The following is a 16,521-nucleotide window of genomic DNA, read 5'->3' on the forward strand; positions in this document are numbered from 1 at the left end:
AGATTAATGGAGATTGAAAATTTGGTTTTTTTTTTTTTGCAGTACGCGGGCCTCTCATTGTCGTGGCCTCTCCCATTGGGGAGCACAGGCTCCGGACACGCAGGCTCAGCGGCCATGGCTCACGGGCCCAGCCGCTCCGCGGCATGTGGGATCTTCCCGGACCAGGGCACGAACCCGTCTCCCCTGCATTGGCAGGCAGACTCTCAACCACTGAGCCACCAGGGAAGCCCCTGATAAACTTCTGTTAGATATAATTTTGTATTTTTGGTATTTATGCATCAAATATCTTTAAAATCTGCATACTCCTTTGACTAGTATTTCCATTTCTAATAATTAATTGCAAGAAAATAATAGACAAAGGAACACAGCTATATGTAAAAAAAAAAAACTAACTGTGGCACTAACTAGAACACAAAATCTGTCCAACAATAAGGATTTGATTAAATAACTCTTAGTACTTCCAAATTATGGATTAAGTCACTTCAGACATTATGTATTACCTAATCCCACTTTTTAAAAATAACATATGTTCATATAAAAACATACCTGCATAGAAAAAAAATCTAGAAGTATACACCCCAAAATGTTAGCAGTGATTGTTTCTGTAAAAGAATAGTGGAATTACGTGTGATTTTTTTTTCCTTATCTATACCACCTAATTTTTCTACATGAATTGTACATGGATAAGAACACACACTCTTAAAAGGCAAAAGTAAAAATGAGGAGCACAATTTAAAGGCAGATGTGTCATTATGGCAGCCGAACATGGAACATTCCTATGTTCCCTAATAATAATGTCAGGCAGAATTAATATCACAAAGGATACCAAGTAACTTAGTATTCAATAGCCTAGTTTTTAACTAGTTCTAGGAACACATATGGAATAATTTGCTAGTACTATTCAGGCATTTTAACAAAAGACCTCCCCAAATTTATCTATTAATCCTAAAGACAGTGTTGAAAATTATGCAGTAAAAATCTCAACTGCTTCAAGATGAGTGTCAGCTTCAATTGCCTTTTCATGCCTTTTCACATTTACCTTGAGAAACCTCTAATGGGAAAGCAGTCACTGTGAACATAATAAAACAGAAAAATCACTCATATGTTTAAGAATTCAACGTGACTTTTAAGTCTGGATGAAAACAAAGTCTTCTCTATAAGTTCTACTATTCCAAATTAGGTTAGCTTTTCCCCTCAGACTTGAAGTTTTAAAAACTTAGTCAAGAGAGGGTCCTGAAGCAAGCCAAGGAACACGTATCTGTTACAAGCAAAGCATGCGTATCTCCAGGCACTGTGGACACTTTCTAGCCAAAGCCCAGGGAGCTGCTGTGGCCACGCAGAGCACTGCCTAGGAGTTGTTTGCAATGCCTGGTTCAACACAACCAGTAGCACAGATGGTTAGTAAATCCTCATTAGGACTAATCTATAAACTATAATTTTCAATGATGTTGCCTGACATAAAATGATCATTTCCATCTGTCTATAGTAGAACAACTGTACCCACATAATTAATGGCAGGTATCTGTACAGTCACTTGGGGGGAACTTCACACCTACAGCACAGTTTGTATGTCACATCTCATAAAGCCCCATCAATGCATCTAATGGGACTTGACAGCAACCATGAAGGCACAGGAAGCACTAAGCACAGTATGATTCCTTTCAGCCCATGTTAGTAACGTCACTGATGAAAGCAATACTTGTGGCACAAGAAAACTGTCTAGTTCAAGGAGAAAACCAAAGGCTGTGCATAAGGGAGAGATTTTACATTAATGGCATTTGTGTAAAGCAGCATCATATAATACCAAAACGGACAACACAATTATGTGGTTACTGCTGACAAGGACGGAGATCTCCTTGCTTTAGTGACAACCCTGGCACCATTCATCCACTCGTTCAGCAAATACATGAAACTCATATACGACAAGAACTATTCTAGGCCCTGGGGATATAGGAGTAAACAAGCAAAGTCACTCCCTTCACGGAGCACAACATCTAACAAGGAAGGCAGACGTTAAATAATATTACATATTTTAATACAATTTTGAATGTCAGGATGTCATTAAACAGAAGGGCAGGGTGCTATGAGGCAAATCCTAGGCCTGGGAGTCAAGTGAACCAAGCACGTGGTGGGTGAGAAGAGGTCAAGCTGGAGCGACCTGGCTCAACCTCAGACCTGAAAGAGTCTAGTGTGACTGAAGCATTTAGATTGCTTCCTGGGCACACGTTAAGTCTGAGATGCATAAAGACATCCAAGTTAAGAGATCAAGTTGGTAACTGCTACCCAAGTCTGGAGCTCAGAAAAGAAGTCTAGACCAGGTATAAACTGAGAAGTCATTTGCTTAGAGATGGTGTGTGATACACAGGAACTGGAGATTTCTTAGGCCAAGTGAGCTGGATGGGGCGGGGGCTGGGAGGGGTCATGTATTACTTCCTCAAATCACAAAAGAATTAACTACCTCTTGCAATCAAATTACTTTCTTCTCTCTTGATTTGCAAATGTGAAATAAATCAAAGTGCTTTCTTATATTATAGTTATGATACAATGCCCTTTTTGTTCAGAAAGGATAAGATTAAATGTATAAAGTTCTTGGGGAAATGTCAAGACCTAAGAAAAATATTTCTACAGTGAGTCTAAGGCATTGTATGCTATAGTTTATTTAGCAGACCACTTTCTTCCAGCCTTTTCCAGTGCCCTAGAAAAGGACTCTTTTTTTAACACACTGATACAACCACTTCGCAAGATGTGTCACTAGAAATGCTTTCAGTCTGCAGAACTGCCACCTACTGAAGCTAGATCACAACTGTAAGCATTCTGAACACATCAACAAGTCCTGGAGATGTGACATCAAAAAGAACAGAAAAACCTTCTGCTCTGCACACTTAAAACTTAACTTTCAGGACTATCGCTATAATCCTTACACAACCTGCCCTGCAGTCTTCCTATGATGAATATATAGCATGTAACTGCTCTATAAAGCAGTGGGCAGATTATGGTTATAGAAAAGCTGAGTTAAAATGCTCCACGATTTATGGCCCAAGCACCATATAAGTGTGACATGCCTTAACACAAACTCACCTGATTTATTTGAAGCATGTTAAAACAATATTGACCAAACTGCTGTATCCCTCACGGCTCCAAAAACTAGAAAATGAAAATGAAGAAATAAGTTCAACTTAGTTGGTAATCGCAATGATTAGCACTTTAAACACATGCCGTGACCAAAATAGAGTAGATCTAAATCAGCGTAGAACTTTCTATGATGATAAACATGTTCTATATCTTTGCTGTCCAAACCGGTAGCCACTAGACACATGTGGCTACTGAGCACGTGAAATGTGGCTAGAACAACTGAGAAAGTAAATTTTAAATTTTCTTTAATGTTATTTAAAGTTAAATAGCCACCCTGTGGCTAGTGACCACCATACTGGACAGTGCAGATCTAGGCTGCACAAAGTCCCTTCTGGTTCTAGAGTTCTACGACAATTTCAGCAAAAGTGAAGCTGTTAAAACAATGTAAAAGTTTCAGATTAATATTTAATATATACTTCCCCTGCTCCAGTAACGTTTTAAACAGCTTTCTTCCCCTCCTCTATAAGATAAGCCTAAAGAAGATGTAACACATACATATTCTCTTAGGTAGTATGGAAAAGAGCACATAGTAAGATTACCTAGTTGCATTTTTTTTCCTGTTTCTGATTTTATTATCATCATTATAAAAATAGCATGCATATCAAAATTTTACATAAAATTTTCGAAAAGAAAATTACCATCCTGACACATCCCATTGTTACATTTGGATTTGTTTCCTTATGGGTCTAACCTCCTCGCCATGGTTGTATTTCTTTTCATGTAGCAAATGTCTTCTACACTTAATTTAAAAATAGGTATCAAAGAAGGGCAGGGGCCTTCCCTGGTGGCGCACTGGTTGAGAGTCCACCTGCCGATGCAGGGGACGTGGGTTCGTGCCCCAGTCCAGGAAGATACCACATGCCGCGGAGCGGCTGGGCCCGTGAGCCATGGCCACTGAGCCTGTGCATCCGGACCCTGTGCTCCGCAATGGGAGAGGCCACAACAGTGAGAGGCCCACGTACCGCAAAAAAAAAAAAAAAAAAAAAAGGGGGGCAGGAAAACCCAAATAAATCAATAAATAATGGGATTTTGTAATGGGAAAAGTTACATTAAAAATTATGTACAGTCCCCCCAAAAAAATAATCTAAAAAGCAACAACACAATTTTGACATATACCAAAAGAGCTAAATCCAATCACTTGGGTAGAAATTTTTATGCTATAAAATTTTTAATACTGAACTTTCCTTCAGAAGCAAAGGTTCTGGAAATACATATATACACACAGATACCATATGAATATACGTGTGTGTGTGTATATATATATATTTGGCTACAATTTTTTCAAAATGACAAACTAGAGTCAATTCAAAATGACTTTCAAATTTTTCAATTATTTCTTTGTTTTAAAAAAATTTTATTTATTTATTTTTGGCTGCATTGGGTCTTCGTTGCTGCACGTGGGCTTTCTCTAGTTGGGGCTACTCGTTGTGGCATGTGGGCTTCTCATTGCGGTGGCTTCTCTTGTTGCGGAACATGGGCTCTAGGAGCACGGTCTTCAGTAGTTTGGCACGCGGACTCAGTAGTTTGGCTCGCGGGCCGTAGAGAGCGCAGGCTCAGTAGTTGCCGCACATGGGCTTAGTTGCTCCGCGGCATGTGGGATCTTCCTGGACCACGGCTCAAACCCGTGTCTCCTGAATTGGGAGGAGGATTCTTAACCACCGCACCATCAGGGAAGCTCCTCAATTATTTCTTACAATAGTGACCTCACCATCTGTACCAGTTTTTGTATTTTCCAAGAGAATCGCATTTGTACAAATAGCACAAGACCTGAGCACCAGTGAATTTAAGTTTTAGTCCAAGCTCTTCAGATTACCTTTTTTATATATAAATTTATTTATTCATTTATTTAATTTTTGGCTGCATTGGGTCCTCGCTACTGCACACGGGCTCTCTCTAGTTGCTGAGAGTGGGGGCTGCTCTTTGTTATGGTGCGTGGGCCTCTCACTGCGGTGGCTTCGGTTGTTGTGGAGCACGGGCTCTAGGTGCGCAGGCTTCAGAAGTTGTGGCACACGGGCTTCAGTAGTTGTGGCTCGTGGGCTCTAGAGTGCAGGCTCAGTAGTTGTGACGTGCACGGGCTTCAGAAGTTGTGGCACGTGGGCTTCAGTAGTTGTGGTGCGCAGGCTCAGTAGTTGTGACGTGCACGGGCTTAAGTTGCTCCATGGCAGGTGGGATCTTCCCAGACCAGGACTCGAACCTGTGTCCCCTGCATTAGCAGGCAGATTCTTAACCACTGCGCCACCAGGGAAACCCCTTCAGGAGATTACCTTTTGAGCTTTGGTAAATTGCTTCATGTATCTTTGAGTTCTTTCTCTTGCTTCTATTTTCTTCCCCCCCCTTTTTTTTTTTTTTTAATCTTTAAAAAGTGAATGTAAGTCCTTTGGTAGGCAAACAACAAATAGAATACAGCAGAAATAATGAGCTACCACTTCCAAGACTGGGTTATAAAAAGACCATCATTTCCCTCCTGGGTGTCACCTGCTCTCGTTCGCTCACCTGTTTGGTCTGTGGGAAGCTGGCTGTCATATTGTGAGCTGCCCTGTGGTCAGACCTACATGACAAAGAACTGAGGGACACCTTGGACCAACAGCCCAACAGAAACTAGGGCTTTCTGTCCAGTACCCCCCAAGGAACTGAATCCTGCCAAGAGTCACATGAATGACTCAGAAGCAGATCTTCCCCCAGTCAAGCTTTCAGATGAGACTACAGCCCCAAAGACAGCTTACCTGCAACCTCCTAAGAGACCCTGAACCACAGGCACCCAGATAAGCTGCACCCAGATTTCTAACCCACAGAAACTGAGATAATAAATATTTGTTTTAAGTTCTTAATTTCTGGGGTAATTTGTAACAATAAATAAGATACTTCCGTTCAACTCAAATTCTATAATTCTATGGTATTAATTAATATATTTAGGTAGACCAAAAAAGTCAATTCCCTGTTCAACATGAGCAAATGAATAACAGAATTTGAAAGGAGTAAATTATGAAACTTAAACATTTACACTCTATTCAAAAGATGACATCATTAAAAAGTGTAGCATTAATCAAATGGTATTAAAATACACTATCTACAACTAAAACTACAAACCTAACCAGTTTTCTTTTTTTTAATTGAAAACAATTCATTTGGACATCAGAACATGAACAAACAACTAAAAGCATCTCAGTGATCTAATGTCCCTTATTTTCCAGAATTTAACATTGTTTAGTAAGAATTTACCAAATTTGAGAAATCTCATTTTGTTTTTACTTTATGTAAGCCTCTAAAAATTACAAATCCTTGTCTATAGACCTGTACGTGTTTCTTCAGTATTAGATTTTGGTAATACTAGTGGCTGATCCTGAGAAGTAGGCACAATAAGATACAGGGGTACATTTTTTAAAGTTCTGATCTTCTGGTATACATAAAGCAGTTTTATGAAAAAGCACAAATGAAAGCACGTATTCACTCAAAACTGACCATACAATTTAAAATATTCCGTAAGCCTTTCCTTCACAGTTATAAAAATCTGTATACGTTAAAACATGAAACTAATATGTCTGTAACAGTACTCTGTAAGGTAACTGGATAAAAATTCTGAACACATTATTGTCCACAAACAAGTTGTATTAGATCTATATCAATATAAAGATTATAACTATACCGTAGGCAATTTGGAATGCCCACAGTGGCACATCTCTTCAACATTTCATGTCTTATTTAAAGACATGCCAGGTCTACTGTCCTATATTTAAAAGAATTTGATAAAATATCAAGTCATATCAATAAAACGCAGAGCATTTTATACTACCCACGGTTTCATAAAATCCACCTCTTCCTCTTCTGTCAAAAGTTTCCAGCTACCATTCATTCCAATTACAACTGTGTACTTTTAGAAAAACCTATTCACGCGTCCCCAAAATGCCCTACAGTGATATCCAGTCAGGCACATTAGAACATGCAGTTCCAGGTTCCAAGCTACTAAATGAAAACAGGCAGAGCAGTTTATGGAGAGAAGGCACTACTCACTGGAGAAGACTTGCCACTCATGAAGAATTAAAGGTCCAACAGGTATCTGAAATGTACTGCTGATATCACTTACTGCTTTTATTATGAATTACAATTTGCTCATCTGATTAATTGAAAGCTGTGCAAAATTAAATCTATAAAATCCTCAACAATTAAATCCTGCTTTATAAAATGGCATTATTAAATTAACATATCTATAAATTTTATATTGGCACCCATCCTACGACTGACAGGCAATCCTCTCTTAAATGTCTTACCTGACAATATGAAAAGCAAAAACATTTACTATCCCCATTCTTACACTCCAAACTACTACAAAACTAAATACCAACTCAAAGCTTCTTACTCGAAAAAATTCATGGGCTCCTTAAAAAGTGTTTTAAAAAAAGCTTTTCATTTTAATTTTTTTTTTTTTTCATTTTAATTTTTTTTTAAAAGTAGGTACCCCCCAAAATTATTTTTATGTAAGAAAATCAAAACTATTTAGTATAAATTTTACTATCTCCTAAGAGCCTATGAAATATTCTAAGTATATAGAAGTCTCACTCCATGAACCATTCCAGTGAAAAACCCCACATAATACCAGCTAAGAAAAAAAGGAAACTAACATTTACCAGACACCAATTTTATATATACCAGGTGCCATATTTTGCCATTTTTATATTAGCTCATTTAATCCTCATCACCTTGGGATGCAGGTGTTATCCCCATTTTTCTACAAGTTGGGTTACTTCCCCAGTCACACTGCTAGGATTAAAACTCAGTTTTGTCTGGTTCAAAGTCTCCTTCTTTCCATTACATGTTAAACTATAAATAAAAGCTCGACTCCTTAAAAATGTTCCTTAACAAAGGGCTTGACCTCTAAAACAACATAATGGCAAGGATTCTATATAGAACTTCAGGGATTTCTTCAAAATCAATCATACACAAATATAAATTATAATTACTATGGATTCTAGACACTCATCTAATATTTTCTTGAGTATCTAGAAGAAGCACAAGTATATCTATACATGATTTGATTATACTAAGCCTGTCTCCCACTATTCAGTCTAATATTAACAAAATCCAATTTTGCAATATCTAGACTTTTCCCCTTTCTTTATTATGATCTGCATACATAAATGATCAGATATCCAGTGCTCAAAGTATACAAAAGAAAAGAAAACAGAGTAATAGAAGTAAAGAGGAGGTTAACTACAAGGAAAAAACCCCAAAACACCGGCCAATTGTATCTTCCAGAACCTGATCCTAACACAGGAAAACCACTCAGCCTCAATTCCTATATTATTTATATACTAATAATGGTGATGAACACCTTTGATATTTTTGATATTCTTATTCTTTGTTGAAAATCAGACCAAGCCACTCCTTCCTAGAATTTCATTCCAGGCAAGCCAAGTAAGCTAAAATGTGAAATTTATATGGTTTTCCATGCTTAAGTAAGTAGGAGTAGAGACCATGATGTACATAACTGACCCTCAAATGATCTAGGAAAAAAATATTATGTGTGTGACAGAGAGAAAGCAAATGATAAATTGGTGACTCTGAGTTAAGGTTACATGAGTATTCTTTGTATTATTCTTATACTTGGTACTCTACTGTAAACTTGAAGTTACTTCCAAATAAAAAACTGAAACTTAAAAATTACATGGCAGGGACTTCCCTGGTGGCACAGTGGATAAGAATCTGCCTGACAATCCAGGGGACATGGGTTCCATCCCTAGTCTGGGAAGATCCCACATGCCGCGGAGCAACTAAGCCCGTGTGCCACAACTACTGAGCCTGCGCTCTAGAGCCCACGAGCCACAACTATTGAGCCCGCGTGCCACAACTACTGAAGCCCGTGTGCCTAGAGCAATGAGAAGCCACCGCAATGAGAAGCCCATGCACCCCAACGAAGAGTAGCCCACGCTCGCCGCAACTACAGAAAGCCAACACGCAGCAACAAAGACCCAACGCAGCCAAAAAATAAATAAAATCTTAAAAAAAACAAAATTACGTGGCAGTATATCTGAAGTTAACAGTACATACTTGGATTATACAGCAACATTTTTACAAATACAAAGCACAGGTTTTTAAGGAAAAATTTAGTGATGTGTGAGGAAATCTGCACTATACCCTACCAACTCATGATCACTTAGGAATAAATTTCAACTACACTGCCATGCAATGGAACGTGGCAATGGTGCCTTGAGCTCAAAACATAGCAGGACAAAAAAAAAAAAACAGACATCACATAGTTTGGCGTTTAAGTGTTTCACAAATCTAATACAGGCCTGCTGCAAACGGCAGCAAATCTACAATTCAAGTGGTATGTGTTATCTGTTTTGCAGTAAAACATAGGCAAACTGAAAAATGAAAAACTTGCCATTTTACAAAACAATCGAGATGCAGAATGTCTGGGTTTTGATGGCTTTATTAAAAAAGATTTTTTTTTCCTACTACAGCTCAATTCACGACAGTATGTGTGAATCATGTTAAGAAAGCAAGGACGGAGAAGAAATAGCCACCAGGAACAATGCTGCAATCTTTTCTCCTACAAGGTTACTATTAACTCGCCTGCCCATCACAATTTTGATTTCAAATGTTCATCATGCTCCCTTAAATCACAAGGATGCATCAGAAGTAATGCTCAGAAGAAGTTCAAATTTCAAAATTGTGAAATCAAACATTAAAAATAAAGGTTTTCAGCTAACAGTGAAACACCTTTAAAAGATCGTCTCTATCCTTTCTGGAGGAACCACCCAATTTAAAATCCTTCAGTACATTTCCCTAAGTGAACGGTCCTTCTCTACCCAAGTAGTTCTAAACCTTCTGGGGAAGGGGCGGCGGGACATCACGCCAAGGAAAGACCCTTTCCGAAGAAAATTCTCCGCAAGTGCAAAATTCTGCACATATTTCCAGGGACTTCCAGAACCCAAGGCCATTATCCCTGCCCGCCCCCCCCGAAGAATCCCAGCTCAGCGTCTCCTCAGTTGCCTCCGCGGAACACCCGCCTCGACACAATCCCCACAGTCCCCGGCCCGCCCCGCGGGGGCTGGAGGCTCTGCCCTCGCACAGCGGATTCTGTAACTGATCTTTGTCTCTTCGCCCAACTGCCTTCACCTCGGCAAGGTCATTAACTGCCAACCACCCCTTTAAGCCGAGCCCTCACCGTGGTAGTTCGTAAGAGCCACGGCCGAACTTGCCTGTCATAGGATATATTTTGCCCCCTCTGCCCCACCTACCTTCCCCATTTCGGCGCGTTACGTATTTATCACTTGCCCATTATACAGAAATAGCCACCACCACCAGCCCCCGGCGCGCCCCCGCTCCGCCGTTCCCCCTGCGCCCCCAGGCCCATGGCCCGCAGACCCTCCAGGGATGGGCCTCCCGCCATCTCCCCTCCTCTGACCCCTCCCCTCCCCAGTCCTGCCCTCCCCCCCCCCACAGGGACCCTCCCCCTCCCTCTCCTGCACCGTCGCTCCACCCGCGGTCCCCTCTTCCGGCCATTCCCACCGCGGCCCCAACGACCCCACCTCCCGGGTCCCTGCCGCCCCCGCCCCCAGCCCTCCACCCCTCCACCCTCCGTCTGTGCCGGCATCCTCGCCTTCCTCCCGGCTCCTCCCCTGTGGACACCTGTGTCGTCCCACCCCCTCCACACACGCCCCCCCCCAATTCATTCGTCTCCTCCCCGGCTCCCCAGCCCCCGCCATCCTCCTCCCCTCCCCCTCCCGCCCGGAGAGAGCCCGAGGAGGGAGGGAAGGCGCGGGGGAGGGGAGGCCGCGAAGGGGCCGCTCTTCTCCGGGTTCGCCGCGCGCCGCGGACCCGCAGGGCTCCCCAGCGCCCTCTGTCTCCCCCACCAGCGGGGCGGAAGTCGGGGCCTTCCGGACGCCCCCCACAAGGGTATTTACCTTCTCGCCGGGGACACTTTGCAGACGACTCCAACATTGGCAAACACTACAGAGAACTGACCCCGCTCGGCCGCCGCCGCCGCCGCTGCCGGCTTCCACCCCTCGGGCTCCCCGCCCCCCGCCTCCTCCCCCCGCCTCCGCCCGCCTCCCCTGCGCTCCCGCCGCGCCCTCCCGGGCCCGCGCCGCGCGCCCCCGCCGACGCAGCCGCTCTCGCTCCCCAGCCTGCCCGGCGCGCGCGCCCCCGGCCCCCGCAGACCCGCGCCGCGTGCCGGCGCCGGCCCTCCCTCCCTTCTTCCTTTCGCAGGTCCGCGGCCGAGCGCGGCCATTGTTCGCGGCGCCGCTCCCGCCCCCTGGCGGCCGGCGGGCCGCCGCAGCGGCGGCCGCTACAGGCGCTGCGGTGTTGGCGCCGGCAGGCCGGGCCGCGGGGCGAGGGACCATCCCCCGGGGCCTTGGGAAGGAGGGCGAGGGAACGCCCAAGGACTGCGCCCCGTCCGCAGTCTCCGGGTCTCCGGCCCGGCTCCCCGCCCCCTCGGCTGCAAAGGGTGGGCCTGGGGCAGCCTCTTCCACACCTGCACTCGGCAAATGCGTCCCCCGCCCAATTGAACCTCTGCTCTTCCCAGGTGGTGTCCGCACCCCGATTCCCCGCCCGTACCTTCCCCAGGCTCTCTCGCTGCCCCCCTTTGCTCTGCTGGGGGCGCGCGACCATCCCGCGTCTGCTCCGGCCGCCACTGTGCGAAGCACGGTTTAGTGGATCCTGCACCTTTCCAGCCTGGGAGGAGGAGGGGGAAGGGGGAGAAAGGGGAGGGGGTTAGCGCCACTGTCTCGCCCGGAAAACACTAGTGATCAGTAATCACCTGCACTCCAAGATCCGCAGCGTGGCCAGACAGCCTCCTCAGCCAAAAAAATCATAAAAAAGAAACCCTTCGAACCAAAAAGGAGGATCATCTTAGAACAGTGCCCTAGATTCTAGATTGTTGAGGCAGGAGTGCCAGAAAACTCGAATTACTTCTTGAGTCGTCCTGGTTTTGATGTGGGTTACTGATGTCTGGATAACTTTAACCCAGTTAAGCCCAGTGAAATTCAACACTCCATTTAGTAAATGGCATCATAAATAATGTGGCAATAAAGTAAGTGTAGAAATAGAATTATTACTGTGTTTTCACAAATTTATCCATTTGCATTATTATTCCCAGGGTTGCTTCCCAGTATCGATTCTCCGCCTGAGAAATGTCTACCAGGCCTGTGATTTCAGTCATCACGTAAAAGCGATAGTTCTCCTGAACAGCTGGGAAGACAGTATAGCACAGTGGTTAAAAGCAAGGGCGTTCGAATTAGATAACCAGGCCAGGTTATCCACTTACTAAGTAGGAGACCATGGACATGTTACTTACCCAATGAGTCAGTTTATTCTTTTGTTCAACAGGAGACAACATGTGATAACATGTATTTAAATGTGATAGTATGTATAAAGCCCTTTAAGTAGGACCTGGCATGCGCTAAATCTCCCATGGAAAGAGATCAGCTACCTGCTACATTTTCCTCCTGGAACTCTTTCCGATGCTCCTTCCCTCTTTTCACATCTGCCAATTCCCTCAAACTTAACGTGGTGCATCCTCCCTAAATCTGTATCAGTCCTTGATTAATGACTTCTAGCTCAAGCCTAGCATTCAAATACTTGTTGAATGAAAGAGTACATGCCCTTCACACCAGCGGTATCAAAGGACAAGCCTCCCACATCTGTGCCTTTCCTGGGCTACTCGCTCTCCCTGCATTCCATCCTCCTTTCACCCAATGAGCAAGTCGTCCTTCAGATCATTCCGAAATCACCTCCTTGAAAGCATTCTCTACCTCCTCTGTGCAGGTCAGTGCTGTTGTTCTCTCTCTTCTGACATAGTAGGTACATTAGAGTGTTTTTGAGCCTGATTCCACATGCCAAACAGTACATTCTTTAAGGCCAGGCTCTGTAGCTCATTCATCTTTGTAGTCCCAGCATCCAAGAGCTAGGGGGTGGAAGTAAATGCTTTTGGAATAAATAGATGAGTTTATGCTTTTAGAAATGACTCTGAAGTGTTCAGAAATGTCATTCCCTCTTATTCAGGTCATTAAAGTTAATTGAAAACTTTATCTCCACTGTAACTTTTCTTATAACGGATTTTAAGTCTCTGGTTATCCACTTGCTAACTAGGAGACCGTGGGCGTGTTACATTTAAACCCCAAATAGAATGAATTTTTATTTTTTGTTATTTTTTTTCCAGCTGACTTGCCTGGGCACCCCCAGCCCTGGAGCCACAGCGTCCCGGCCCACCCACCAACCCTTAGAATGAATTTTTATTTTTTTAATTTGTGAATTTTATTTATTTATTTTGGCTGCATTGGGTCTTCATTGCTGCATGCGGGCTTTTCTCTAGTTGTGGCGAGCAGGGGCTACTCTTCGTTGCGGTGCGCGGGCATGGGCTTCAGTAGTTGCAGCACATGGGCCCTAGAGTGCTCGGGCTTCAGTAGTTGTGGCTCTCGGGCTCTAGAGAGCAGGCTCAGTAGTTGTGGCGCACGGGATTAGTTGCTCCGCGGCATGTAGGGTCTTCCTGGACCAGGGATCGAACCCGTGTCCCCTGCATTGGCAGGTGGATTCTTAACCACCGCGCCACCAGGGAAGTCCCTAGGATGAATTTTTAAAAGCCATAATTATCAGAGAGAAAATTGTTTTGGAGCTTGAATCAGCACTTTCAATTGCTCAAGGTGTGTAGATAGCATCAGGACATGAAATCACCTGAGTGGCATGGAAATCCACATGTCAATCTATGATCTTGGGATTTAACTTTAAAATGAGATGTTTGTGTAGGAGTTGAAAAAAATAGATATTTAAAGAGGTGTGGTCCTATTAGAAGCTGATTAAAACAAAGCAACAGATTTATCCATGTGTCTTTACCAGGAACCATTGAAGTCAAATATTCAACCATCAGAAAAGGATAATGCTTTCAAATTCATCAGGGTCAGGTTTGAGCAATTTGAATAGGACAGATTCTAGAAGCACAAAACATGATTTCTCTTCCAGCTATGTCCTCTCTTTTCTTCTAACAACCCCTTCCTGACATCTATTTTCCTGTAAAATTCATCTCGTCCCCCAGCACCCACTGTATGTTATTCTCTTTTACATATATCTAAACATTTTTATCACTACACATTATTTGTTTCTTCCAGTATACCTCAGCTCCTTGAAGACAAGAACAAAGATTTCCCCCATCTTTTCCTCTCCAGCATCTAGCACAGTGCCTGTGGTGATCAACAAATACTGGCTGAATGAATGGATTAGTGAATTTGACAAACATTTACTGAGTACCTACTATATACCAAGTACTAGTCACAGCCCAGGGATATATAGCAATGAAAATAATCGGCAAAGTCTTCGTCCCCATGAAACTTACAGAGAAATGAGTGAATAGACAAATGTGTGATAAAAAACACTTCCCAGTCCTTTACCTATATTAGAATACCATTCTGGAAATTTCCAGTGTATCTGCCTGCTCACTAATAAATCAGTTGCTTGGGACTCAATTTTTTTTTCATAATAATGAGGTCAAAATAGTTACTAGAGTATCAGCTACCTAAACACTGTACTAAAAAGCAGTAGAAGTAAATTACATTGCAAATATAATCATTAAGAGTAAGGAAACAAAATTTTATTTAATAAAGTGTACAGAGGTTCTTTTAAGTCTTATCAAACATATTGCTCAATAAATATTTTGAATAATCCATTAAGTATTGATTTTTTAACCAATTTAGATACAACAGCTGTTTCTCTAATGCCATCTTTACCAAATTTATCATTGCAATGTTAGAAGTTGGAGGCAAAAGAGGAATCAACTCCTCCTATCCCCCAAAAAAGAAATGGTTATGCAATTCCTGATGAGTATAAGTTTCTTGAAAATGGTGAACATTTTTTGCTATGTAATAGAGGATAAGATGATGTGGGCAAAATTTTGATATGTGGCACAGAATCTGGGTTAGATGATTTGGTGAAATATAAGGACTGGGCGTGTGATGGAACATTTAAATATAGTGCAGATATGTGCTATCAGTTATATACCTTACATGTATTAATAACAAATGGCAGCGTCCCTCATCTGTTCGTTTTACTTCCAGGGAAAGCTGAAGAGACTTACAGCAGATTTTAATGAATCTATGTCCCACATTAGATCCTGAATCCTCAATGACCGAATTTGAGAAAGCAAGTATCATCGCTTTCTCTACCATATACCTGAATACAACTATAACTGGCCGTTCATTTCGTATGGCAAAAAACATTTACCAAAAAATCATTGATATTGGAGAAAAGTTGCACTATGAAACAGGTGCCGAATTTAACACAAAAATTAAATGCACTAAGTGTTCGCATTTCTTCCAGTCAGTGATGTTATCGATGGCTTTATTGAGCTGACAGGGGACAATGATTTGCCCCAAGAGTTGACTTTTTCTTTTGAAACACACTACATTGGAGAAGAAAGAGGCCGAGGGCCCCAAAGGTGCAGAGTTGAACCCACATTTCTCTCAGAACTTTGGAACATCTGTCAACGGACATGTGACAACACACCAAGAACACACAACAGTGTAGAAGACTTTCACAACACAAATATGCACTGACAAACATGCATCCTATGACTTCCCTGGTGGCGCAGTGGTTAAGAATCCGCTTGTCAGAGCAGGGGACACGGGTTCAAGCCCTGGTCTGGGAAGATCCCACATGCCGCAGAGCAACTAAGCCCGCACGTGCTGCAAACACTGAAGTCCGTGCGCCTAGAGCCCATGCTCTGCAGCAAGAGAAGCCACCACAGATGAGAAGCCCGCACGCAGCAATGAAGACCCAACGCAGCCTAAATAAATACATAAATATTAAAAGAAATCTAATGTAATCTTGGCATGCATTAATAAAAGTTGATTTAAAAAAAAAACAAATATGCATCCTAGTATTTGGAAACTGATACCTCTCAATAAAGGAAGAAATATTAGCAAAAAGGAAGATGCAATGCTGAACAAGGAGACAAATCAAGAAGAAAAAAATAGTATAAGATACTCTGAACAAAACACTTGGAAGGCAAGTGCTTAGGTACAACCTAGAAAATAAAATCAGTTATTTGTGAAGTATTGCCATGCATCTACACACGTTTTAAATACAACTATTTTGTATTTTGCAATAAAGTCTTTTTAATTTTGTTATTCATTTCTCATGTTTTATGTTTATGTCCTCTTTGATGTCCCATTTTATTTTTTATGATTTTATGTTTTATGGCAAATTTGCCTTATGGCCAACTAGTTGTGCCGTAAAAATGTTTGCAACAAAGATGCTTACAGTGACAATAACAGACCCAGAGAAATCCATACATCTGGTATTAGAAATGTTGGTATGAATAGTAAAGAAAAACAGTTTTCTCATTAAGTTGGTGTCCAGAGAACCAGAAAATTGGTTGATAGTGTGGGGAAAATTTCAGAG

At 42.4% G+C, this 16,521-nt stretch overlaps 1 protein-coding gene across 9 annotated transcripts in view; it reads right to left on the minus strand.

Annotated features, from left to right (window-relative positions):
• The window catches only part of STAU2 (staufen double-stranded RNA binding protein 2), a 309,298-nt gene extending 297,480 nt beyond the window's left edge, over positions 1 to 11,818 (minus strand). The window contains exons 1-2 of one of the 9 annotated variants that reach the window (XM_033407106.2): positions 11,689 to 11,818; positions 3,079 to 3,144 (exon numbers count right to left, since the gene is read on the minus strand). In XM_033407106.2, the coding sequence (XP_033262997.1) occupies positions 3,079 to 3,096 (18 nt within the window). In that variant the 5' untranslated portion in view covers positions 3,097 to 3,144; positions 11,689 to 11,818. Of the gene's footprint in view, positions 1 to 546; positions 603 to 3,078; positions 3,145 to 11,036; positions 11,159 to 11,688 lie in introns of those variants that run through there. The other 8 variants (XM_033407105.2, XM_033407102.2, XM_033407101.2 and 5 more) reach the window with 8 other exon arrangements.
• Between the last annotated feature and the right edge of the window lie 4,703 nt (positions 11,819 to 16,521).

The sequence above is a fragment of the Orcinus orca genome, chromosome 17 (genome assembly GCF_937001465.1).
Source record: "Orcinus orca chromosome 17, mOrcOrc1.1, whole genome shotgun sequence".
Classification (NCBI taxonomy): domain Eukaryota; kingdom Metazoa; phylum Chordata; class Mammalia; order Artiodactyla; family Delphinidae; genus Orcinus; species Orcinus orca.